Raw genomic sequence first — 11,195 nt, forward strand, 5'->3', positions numbered from 1 at the left:
AATTAATTAACCTAACTGACTCCAGTAGGTTAATTAAATTAACCGATTCGCGAATTTACAAAGTGTCTCTCCTCAATCCCCTCCATCACTACCGATTTCCTCTCCGCCGCCGATTCCTCTCCCCCCGCCGATTTTCGAGTCAATCTGAGCCGTCGATTCTCCAAGCATCGCCGCCGCCGGAGCTCGACGGAATCGACGCCGTCTATGGTGGATCTTGACGGCGTCTATGGCGGATCTCGCCGGCGATGTTAGGGATCAACAACGAGGATGGACGACGATTGACGACGACACGGCGGCGTGAAACGGATCGGCGGCGATCGGCGGCGTGAAGTGGATCGGTGGCGTAAATGGACGAAGATGAGAACGAGTTTAGGTTTAGGTTTTGGGAAAATTGAGTTTTGCTCTTATATATGAGGGTAATTTAGGTAGTGAAATATTAATTGGGCTATTCACTTAATTTATTCAAACTTGGGCTATTCTCCTAATATTGGTGGGTTGATTGGGTTAGTATACTCACTCTCCCTTTTTAAATTATGAATTACGAATATTTTAGTCATTTCATAGAGATAACAAACTTATAGTTAAATTCAGCACTTAAACAACATAGAAAATTTACAAATTTAAATAATTTTTTAATTTTAACAATTATTATTTAAACAAAATCTTACTCTAAAGATTAAAAATAAAACAATTATAGGGTTTAAAGGTTTTATATGTACCGTTTTCTTTTATAAAATTAAAAAAAAATTAAGTTTCTAAACATGTAATTTAAAAAATAATTCAAGTTTCTAAACATGTAATAAGCCGGATAAGTTTTGAAAATCTTTAGAAAATATAACTTAAAAAATAATTTAAGTTCCCAAACATATATTAGAAAAAGATCAACTTGTTTATAAAACTAACTCTAAAATTGATCATTTGTAGATTAACCTAGTTCAAAAATTAGTTAATAAATTCAAAATGCCACTAACATAATAATAATAGTATAAAGACTACTTGCAACGTGGAAAAATCTTATGTATTTTGTAATTATTTTCTTAAATGACTACTTGCAAATGAAACCCCTAGTTTTTAACACAATTCCAAGCTTTATTCATTTTAGTGTACAAAACGGTTTGTCGATCCGGGGTTTAACTATGCAACTTATTGTGTTACCGATGTCGTACCGAGACTCGGATTTTGCTGGGTTACCGGAAGATACTATTGATTTACCGGGGTATCCAGTGAGGATAAGGGTAAACTGTACTGTTGGACTTAACGTTACCGACGTGGTTTCCGGCAAATATCGGATTTACCGAGTGGGTATCTAATAATATATATATATATATATATATATATATATAAAATTATCAATATTGATGTAAATTAAAAATATGTACGTAATTATTACCAATATTATCATCTTATAAAATTTAATGATAACACATGTGGTTGTATTTATGTTTGATGAGAAATTATCAAATTGTTAATTAATTAGATGACAAATTTAAGAATTATTAATAGTGTTGAATTTAAAATAATATAGAATTATCATTTATGTTGAATAGTGTTGAAAGGTTAATAACACTAATAAAAATGAATAAAGAATAAATAGAAATAAAGTAATAAAAAATAAGGAAAAAAAAAATTGAAATACTAACAAAGAAAAAAATGAAACAAGTTATGAATTTGATATACTTATGATGTTTGATGTACCGTATATGTATGGAAAAATGAAATAATTTTGCATTGTGGTATCCACATTACCAACAAAGAACAACGGGAAGGAAAAGAGACAGAGAAAATTTGTCCCACGTGGAATAAGGAGTACAAACTTTGCAAGAGAAAATAGTATAAAAAAGAGGTGGAGATGTTGTCATTGAGATTAATCATTTTTCAGGTGAGAAGAATATGTGGATTTAGATTCGAATATAAAGTCCAAAACGCGGTCAAATATAATTTTATTTTATTGGTGGGGACCGGACTAAAAATTAAAATATTGGTTTTGTTCAAACTGGTGACAGACGGCGATATCAAAATGTCTACAATTTCGGCATAATTCTATTAAACAAAGTATTCCTTCAGTCATCGATGAAAGTAACCTGGTGACGAGCAGTTGATCCTGTCTCTCCCACACTTGAGGTATACTTTGTTCAACAAATCAAAGATAAGGTTTCTCAGTTCAAAACTCGGTTGTCTAAGACTAAAATGGTTGATATTTCAATGAATGAATATCTGTTGAAGATTAAAAATCTTGTAGATCTACTTGTATTAGTTGGAACTATATTTGCTGCGAATGATCATGTTGAAGTGATCAATGATGAATATGAAACCTTCATTCTCTCAACTATTGCAAGAAATGATGGCTTCTCTGTTGAGGTATTTGAGGCATTACTATTGTCTCAAGAAGCTCGAATTGATCACAACTCACAATTGGATCCAACTCGTCATTGAGTACTGCTCATTATACTTCCATGAACATCTTCGATCATCGAGGAGATTCACAAGGTTATCATGGCCAAAGACATCAGTTCAATTGAGGAGGTCATTTACAGCTTTGATATCAACAAAACTATGGTTACAACTTAAGAGGTTCAAATTTCGATTTTGGCACTCATCGTGGTCATGGTCGTCGCTTCCAGTCAAATATACCTCAATGCCAAGTGTGTCTCAAGGTCATTTGTGCCCGAGGCTTCCAGCCATGTATACCTCAGTGCCAAGTGCGCGACAAAATTGACCATCTGGCTCTTGACTGCTTCTATAGATTTAGTTGTCTGACTTTCACTATAGTAGTTTCAGAAAATATTCCATTTCTTCCCCCCAAAAAAATATATTAGTTTACTGTTTAAGCAATTAGATCGGTCGCCATAATAGAATCTAAATAAAAGCTATTTCCCAGCGTCCGCGACACGACAGTTTATTACAAAGTATAAAATCTACATTTTAAAATTATATTACAAATTTAGACAATCTCTACTAAATAACTAGTTCAACTATATTAAAAAATAAGCCATCCATTTTGCGGCAGTCTATTATAGTACACAAGGTAATAGAACTAGCGAGCATGGCATGGTTGAAGTAAAAAACAACCCAAAAAGACCGAGTTTGGACTCATTTGGATAACGTTCATACAACTTCATCGTACCCTGAATCTTAAGGCCTAATACTTGGAGATTAAATTAATGAAACCAATGAATGATACAGCATTAAGACATGGGAAAATGTGGGTCATAAATAACTATATTACAGTAAAATTACTTGGGACTTTGGTCGAAATTGTCTCTCTGCCTATGATTAAATCGGGGTATACTTCAGATTAGTTGGTTTAAAAGAATCTTCATGAATAACTTACAATAAGGTTGGATATTTCGCATCAAGGAACTCTCTGAGGGTCCGAGCGGATTTCTGACCACCCATTAATTCGGCCAGCCTCTCCAAAGGAAGAAGTGAAAGCTCTGCCAAACTCTTGCAATTATCCATTATGGCTCTGTAGTTGGAATCTGTGACCCCCGGAAGCCGCCTCAGAAGCTCCACCGCAGACGTGTTATAGTTTTCGGCTCTACAGTTTCAGAGATGTGCGAAAGGTTCAGACTTCAACGCAATTGAAAATGAACACACACAGAAAACTAATACATGGATTAAAATGGCTGTTGCCGGATTGGTTCTTAGTTCTATTTTACGGAAATTCTGATGGCTTATGGGATAAATGCCGACCGAAATGTTATAACGTCAATATGCAAATTTCACCTAACTTTCAGATTTTTAACAGCTTTTCACCAGAATTTCGATAAAATACCAAAAATTAAAAAAGGGGTAAAATTTATAAGAAAACGAAATAAACCACTTTCGGTTGCCGGAGGGTGGCACCAAACGGAAAACCGGGGCAGCATTTCAATCATTGCTTACAACACATGATATTTGTGTAGAGTATCACCATGTTTATACCTTACATCGCTGTCGATGATTCCATCTTCTGAGGGCACGCCGACCCTCATTGCTTTGGCTTCGTCCGGTTCGTCCTGATTCGATTTAAGGGAATCAAATATCTCGGCCGTCGTGTGTAGACTCCGAGACCAAATAATGCGAAGGCGTGGGAAGTGTAGAGCCAGCAACGACAGTTTCGATATGATATTGTTTAGTGTGACATCATCGCCGATATCACTCGCAGACTGCGACGATAAGATTATCTTTTTTCAGATCTGTCGATAATAAAGTCCCGGCCGCAGAAATTATTCGTATTTACCTGGAAAGAAAAACTCTTGTCCTGTGAGAACTCTATGAGAAGGACCGGTATTCTATAGTAGCGGACCATCATTTCGGCCTGATGGTAGAGACGGCCTGATGTGAAGCTCATGAAAAGATCCTGAATACTCTTCCTCTCCACACAAATCGATGGCGAGAGTATATAATCGCCAACTTCTAAGGTCACCGGTAAAATCTTCATGCCCTTCTGGTGAAGAACATTTGGAAGGCTGCTCATGAATTCTCGCATGTCAACAATGACCTGAAAGTATTAATCATTCCCTTACAGTCTATCTTATGAGTCGACAGAAATCCATTATATATATATATATATATGCAATGGAAAACCTGCTTTCCACCAACGGCATCCCTTCTCCCACCAGCTTTTCTGGTCATTGAGTTTTGGGACACTGTGCCTTCTGCCTCGAAAGATGAGTCCATTCCAATATTCTGCAGATCCTGATTCAGAATCCATGTACCAACCATTAAGATTAAAGTAAAGCTGAAGTACGATCAAGGCTAAGCCTTCATTTCAAACCTGGATTTTAATACGGAAAATTAAAAAATCTGAAGGAAAATGAAGACGGTGAGAAGAAAGTTAAGTAAAAATCAAAATTCTTTATTGAGATTTTGGGAACAGGCATATTTGGATTCTTTAGGTTTTGATTTAACACACTTTATTGTATAGGAAAATGAAATACATTTCTGCTTTACACATGCAATCTCCATCAAAATTTCCTTCAGATTTTTTTTAGCAGAAACACCGGGACTTTTATTTATTGATCACGGCATAGCCGGAGAAGAATACTCCTTCAAATTTTTATTTCCCAAAAAAGTTTCAAATCCAAAGAAAATGCAAGAGATTTATTTCTTTTGCCCCGTGAGGTTTCCAGCTCCTATAGAATGGCTCTCGAGGTAAAATTCAAGTGAGATAAGACAGTGACAAAAACTAACAATTAAAGGCATTATTAAAGATGACGAAAAATAGAACGGGTCTCTGTTTTTAAGTCTTCATGCCTTATTTCTGAAGCAATCGAGTCCCAAGAAGATATATCTATAACAATGATAAGCTAAAGCCAAACCTGATCAAGTGGGATCATCATCGACGATTTTTGTCTAATCAACGTTTCAAACGCTCCATTCTCCCTGCGTATGCTGGCTTCGAATTTCTGCACCTCCGTGGAATCGTCATAGAAAAGAAAGTAAACTTTCAACTTCCTAGACGGATTCTCGGCTTTATGAACTTCGATTTCCCTGACAAAAGTCACGTCTGGATGGTAAACAATGATCACAGTGGGTTTTAAAATGTCGAGCACTGGTTGACCACTTTCTAAGGCATGGAATTGCACGGGGGGTATTGGCTTGTTAGAATTTTCTGATCCTGTGGCTTCAGCCACTTCACTATGTCTCCTCAAAACCCCGTTGTCTGGAGGATCAGTTTCACCTATCTGGACTTTATCTTCTGAATTAGATTCATCTAAGGCTGTCTCTTTGCCATTTTTATCATCTTTACTCCGAAGACTTCTACGAGTAGCCGGGACATTTTTTTTGTTCCTTGCATTTCGAGTTCCTGATCCAACTCCTTCATCGCTAACTTTAGGCTGAGGGTCTACTTCAACAGGACCGTCTTTTTTAATTCGGTTTCTGATCTCCGATGCTGCTGCCACAAGTGCATCATGCTCTAATTTGTTTGTGCTACTTGGTTCTCCATTTTTCACAGGTGTCACTGGAGTAACTCCATCAAGTACCCCAAAACCTTTGGGTTCTTTTGGTTTCTTTTTATAACGCGCTTGCAAGTCGCGAAGCTGTACTTTGTTCAGCAAGTATTTCTCCCATTCCTCTCTCATGACCTTCAAAAAAAAATGCAAACTAATTGTTAGCAGATAGTACAGGTTACCAATTTCGAACAGAAGAACCGCAAATCAGATGAGAAGTGACACAATCACTCCTTCCGTAATTCCAATATAATTTTTTTTTTTTTTTTTTGCATCAAACCTATTCCAATACGTTACTAAACTATATTGCACTATAATGCATGAAGCTGCATCCAATTTCCGTAGTAAATTCAATTTCTGTGGTTCAGATTTTCTAAATGTAAAATATCGTTACGTTAAAAGAAGAGGAGTCAAGGAAAATCAAATCTATAGAGCCAAATGGTATGTATGTGTGTGTGTGTATATATATATATATATATATATATATATATATAGAGAGAGAGAGAGAGAGATAAACCCGTTTTGGACCACTAGTGATACATTCATCGAGCTGCATGCATGAACGTTCATCTTTGCAAGCGACAAGAACAATGCCACTATCATCTTCTGATAAACCCTGTTTTTGCCTTTCCTCTTCTATCTCTTCAAGAAGCTCCTACACAAATTAATACACTCAAATTTAAGACTGAATTCATCCCATGCTCACTGATTGTGCTGTCTCATGTCTCCCGAAGCTAATCAATACATAATCAATGGCTGATACTGAAATAACTGTACAACTGAAAAAGAAGAACTATCTGAGTTCTAAGCGTCCTTACAGATATATTACCAAATATAACGCAGAAATAGGAACTCACTCACTCACACGTAAGACCTTCCATTTCGGCGCTTCCTCCAAAACTTCGTCCAAAAAAATGGAAACATTGGTATTTATTGATGAAGCGCCACCAACTTCAGTATGTGCACAAAAAAATAACAGCCTTTGTAAATAGCAATACCAAAAAATATAATTAAAATAAAAAAATAAAAATAAAAAAGGTTCAACCAAGGAGTTCCTCGACTGACCTTTATCGTCACCATCTTCAATTGTGCTCTTCACTTTTCTCTTTTTGCCGGCTGCAGCCTTACTTGGACTACAAAATTTTGTTCCATCTGATTTCACAAAGCGATAAACCCTTTTCTTTGCGTATTCAAATATCTTGTAGCTAGACTCGGAAAATATCCACACTGATCGATGACTCTCTGAAACTCGAAGTGTGTCCAAGTACTTCAAATAAGTCACCGCATCATACCTATTCCAATAACATCAAGACTAATTACCAAACTTCCAATCATAAAACTTTCACGTACCTGAATCCCCGTTGAATCAAATCCTGAGCATAACCAAACTGCATGAACAGAATTCCCAAATATATACACTATGAAGATACGACGAACCCCTAGCCTAACAATATGTTATGAATCCCACTCACATTTATTTATCGAAAAAAATCTTTTCTTCCTCTGCCTCACATTTCTATTGGAATGAGAGCATCCCTTTCTTCAATCATGATAGCCCTTATTTATAAACCAACAACTTTTAACTGTTCCATTTTAGCCCACCAACTATCTACTAATTATTATAAATCACTGCCGAGTGCAAATAATACCCATCTAAACTAATATCTGCAGGATTCTCTGGATACAAAAAATGGTTCTTCATCAACCGATTTCTTCAAAAGAAATAAACTTTTAGGTCTCTTACCTCACGAGGTAATCCAAGAGCTTCCTGAGAGTCTTCAAATCAGAGACGAGCTGCTTCGTCTTCCTCCCGAGAGTGTGCCAAATCGGATCCAACTGCCTCCTCACGATCTCATCGAACGACTTGAACAGCCCATTCTCCACCGTCAAGTCCTCAACGTCCACCTTGTTCGTCTTCCTCATCTCCTTCAAACACCCGTCCATGACCTCGATTATCGCGCCCTGAATCGCCACCATATACTTGCTCATCCGGACCCGAACGTCCACAACCTCCGGCGGATCCGCCTCGAGCTCCTCGGAGACATAGACATGGAACCTCGGCCACAGGTGAAGCTTCCTTATCCCCAGGCACTTCATGGTCCTCTCGGCCTTTGCGAACCCTCCGACCATCGCGCCGGGCCTGTCCGAGAACGCCCTCACGAAGACGTTTCGGTTGAGCGATCGGAGGACGCGGACGATGAAAGCCTCCGTGGAGGTCTCGGCGAGGGAGTGGGCGGAGAGGAAGACGATTCCGGCGACTCCGGCGGCGGGGAGGCGGGAGGTGAGGATGTCCACGATGAGGATCCGGGCCGTGACGAAGACGGCCCCGCCGGAGGAGTAGAGCGAGACGCGGTGGTTCGCCGGAACCTCGGCGGAGATCTCCGGCAGGTTTAGGGATTGGAATCGGATTTGGGATCTTAGGGTTAGCGAGGGCGGGGTTAGGATAAGAATTGTTCCGTCTGAAGGGGAGTGGCGTCGGAGGAGGGAGGTGACTAGCTTTCCGAGGCTGAGGCCGGCGGAGATGACGACGAGTCCGCCGGCGGCGGATGAAGGGTCGACGAGGTCGGAGATAATGTGGTCGTGGAATTTCAGGTCCGCCATTTTGGTTGATTGGTTGGCTATTGGGGATTTTTTCGGGTTTGCTTATATAGGTTAGAGATTTGGAGGGAATTTTTTATTTTAAGTAAAGCGCTTTGTTCAAGATTAATTACATAGTGGATTACCCTAAAAAAAATTAGATATTAAACTACATATATCCAATAAAATATAATAAAATTCATTTCTAAATAAAAGTATTTATCGAGCACTTGAACTATATTCTTAGTATCTAATTTCAAAGAGTAGATAAGCAGTCAAGACAGAAAATAAGAATATTAATTTTTTTAGAATTTATTTGAAAGATCTTGAGCCAAAACAGCTATGAACAAACTAAATGAATTAATGATTTGGATCCGACACCAATGTCATTTGAAGATTTTGGTACTTCATCGACGTTGAGTTTGTAGTGGTCGCAATTTGGTGGGATCCATCTTATTTGGGGGCGATTTTGTTTAGGTTCATGATTTTTTCCCAAATTTGAAATAGATGTTCATCTGTATTGGATAGACTTGAATTCTTTATAATAATTTGATGTCAACGAAGTAATTTGGTATGATTCTTTATCGATTTATAAAAAAAAATCGCTTATTTCGAGCATTCTTGTGAAACGGTGGCGCTTTAAAGTAAGTGGGCCCCACAATGTTGTATTATTCTTGCTTTTGTACGTATACTTAGGGTGTTGTGTTTAATCACGGGGAATTATAAAAACAAAAGAAAAGAAACAAAATGGGTGAGTGAGAGAGCAAAAATAGGAGAAAAGACTAAATAAAAGAGAAAGTGTTGAGTGTAATCATGTTGAGTACGTAATCGTTATAATCACAAATTAATTTTTGTTAGTGGAATCACTCTCCAAGCAAGACGTCGGATATTGTTTGGTCTCAACTTTAGTAAAATTATTCGTTTATATCCTTCTACTTTCGTTGATTATTTGTTTGGATATAAAGCCACATGGCCATATATATGTGTATGTGCGCTAATATATTTTGTATTATGTAGGTATTCGGCGCTGATATCTCCCACGACTTGGTATCAGAGCAACTGTTGCTTGAAATTTGGTGGTTTTGTGATGTGATTTTGTGTGCACACCTAGTGTTCGATAAATTATTTCATTGAAGATGTGGGTTGTTTTGTGATGACATTGATTACGAAAGCAGATGTTGAGAAGTTTGATGGCTCGAATGACTTGAGGTTGTGAAAAAGTGAAGGTGTTGGCTCACCTTGGGAACATTGGTCTCTGGAAGGCTCTAGGCTAGACCAATAAGTTTGCGACGGTCTAGGACGAGACGAAGAATGATGAGATGTTGGAAAGGGCTTTCAATACCTTGATTCTTTGTCTCGGTACTAAGGTGTTGCGATGGTTATATGGTGTACATCGGCGATCAAGATATGGTTTAAGCTAGAGTTACTTTACATGACAAACATGTTGTCTATTGTTTCTCAATCCGTGAATGGCTATTGGTATGGAGAACATTGTTGTGAAGTATGACGATGAGGATCAAGCATTGATTTTGCTTTATTTTTTGTCGAGGTCGTGCGAGCACATGATTTACATTCTTCAACAGAGTAGAAAGAAGATCACTCTCTACGAGATTGTTGGAGAATTGATGCCAAAAGAACACAAGCGCCATAGATAAATACAAGTTACTAGCGAAGATGGCTTGGTCAAAGGCCGCGATAGATCTAACAATAGAGACTCTAAGAGACATAAAAAGCCACGCCAAAGTCTCGAAATTTGAAGAAGTTTGTTATTGAGTGTACAAGTGTGGTGAAGAAAGAAACATGGCAAGAAATTATCCAAGTCGAGGAGGTAAATCAACCGAAAAACGAGATGGAGAGGTGGTATTTTCTCAAGAAGTTGTTGACGGTTATGAGAGCGTTGATGTGCTCATAGCTGATGAGTGTTTTTATACGTACAAATCGCTCGTTCCCAGACTTGAATCAAATCAAATCATTAGGTGTTTATGATATACTTTTGTGTTTTCCTTTGTTATTATAGTTTTCATGAGTTAAAAGTGTTTTGAGGGCAATGGAGCAATTTTTGGATGATTTAAAGACTTTTCGGACAAGTTAAAGCAAAACAAGACACCTGGCGTAGTCTTCTGCAGCATTCTGATATTTTCATTTGATGATTTCAATGTTGCGGCTCCAGAATTGGATATAGCTTTCTCTTAGATTTCCAACACATTTTTAATTTTGAAAATCGGACATCAGAGCAAGAAGTTACGGACCATTCAAAATCACTACGCAGCTATTCAGTTTCCCCGCGGCCCAAATATGTTGTTTTTTGTTAACTACCCGATTTTAAACGTTTTTTAGGCCCATATTGCTCCGAATATCAACCCTATACCTATATGTACTACTCTTGGAACCTCAAAACACATCATTAATTCATATTTCCCTTTTCTTTAGTTTCTCATATAGTATTTGGTAGTTTTTAGAGTTTTTGAAGAGAGAAAAAGCTTTTTTTTGTTTGAATCGACGCCTCCAACAAGTTTCTTGAATTCAAATCAATTTGTTTTTCTTATTTCTTTATTTTTATAATTAGTTGTTAGTTGAACATCAATTTTATTTATTACGAATTTCATTTTGCTTTCAATCTTTGTTTTATTGCTTTCAATTATTGTGCTTTGTTTATTGTTGATCATGAACAACATTAGAGGC

At 37.6% G+C, this 11,195-nt stretch overlaps 1 protein-coding gene across 1 annotated transcript; it reads right to left on the reverse strand.

Moving 5' to 3' along the window:
* Positions 1 to 2,806: 2,806 nt before the first annotated feature.
* On the reverse strand, positions 2,807 to 8,573 carry UVH1 (Restriction endonuclease, type II-like superfamily protein). Its single transcript, XM_089606190.1, has 9 exons — positions 7,681 to 8,573; positions 7,002 to 7,228; positions 6,802 to 6,887; positions 6,454 to 6,591; positions 5,304 to 6,071; positions 4,570 to 4,680; positions 4,223 to 4,483; positions 3,925 to 4,148; positions 2,807 to 3,538 (listed from the first exon to the last, which is right to left on the reverse strand). Exons 1-9 carry the CDS (start codon positions 8,535 to 8,537, stop codon positions 3,328 to 3,330), a joined length of 2,883 nt encoding a protein of 960 aa, XP_089462316.1. The 5' UTR covers positions 8,538 to 8,573; the 3' UTR covers positions 2,807 to 3,327.
* Positions 8,574 to 11,195: the final 2,622 nt, after the last annotated feature.

The sequence above is a fragment of the Urtica dioica genome, chromosome 2 (genome assembly GCF_054948205.1).
Source record: "Urtica dioica subsp. dioica isolate 48M chromosome 2, U.dioica_male_clone48M_v1_H2, whole genome shotgun sequence".
Classification (NCBI taxonomy): Eukaryota; Viridiplantae; Streptophyta; class Magnoliopsida; order Rosales; family Urticaceae; genus Urtica; species Urtica dioica.

Coding starts and splice junctions, on each gene's coding strand:
- UVH1 (XM_089606190.1), bottom strand. CDS start 8,537: ATGGCGGACCTGAAATTCCACGACCACATTATCTCCGACCTCGTCGAC. Junction 6,592..6,801: donor CGAAATGGAAGGTCTTACGT/GTGAGTGAGTGA, acceptor TAATTTGTGTAG/GAGCTTCTTGAAGAGATAGA. Junction 3,539..3,924: donor ATCATCGACAGCGATGTAAG/GTATAAACATGG, acceptor CTGAAACTGTAG/AGCCGAAAACTATAACACGT.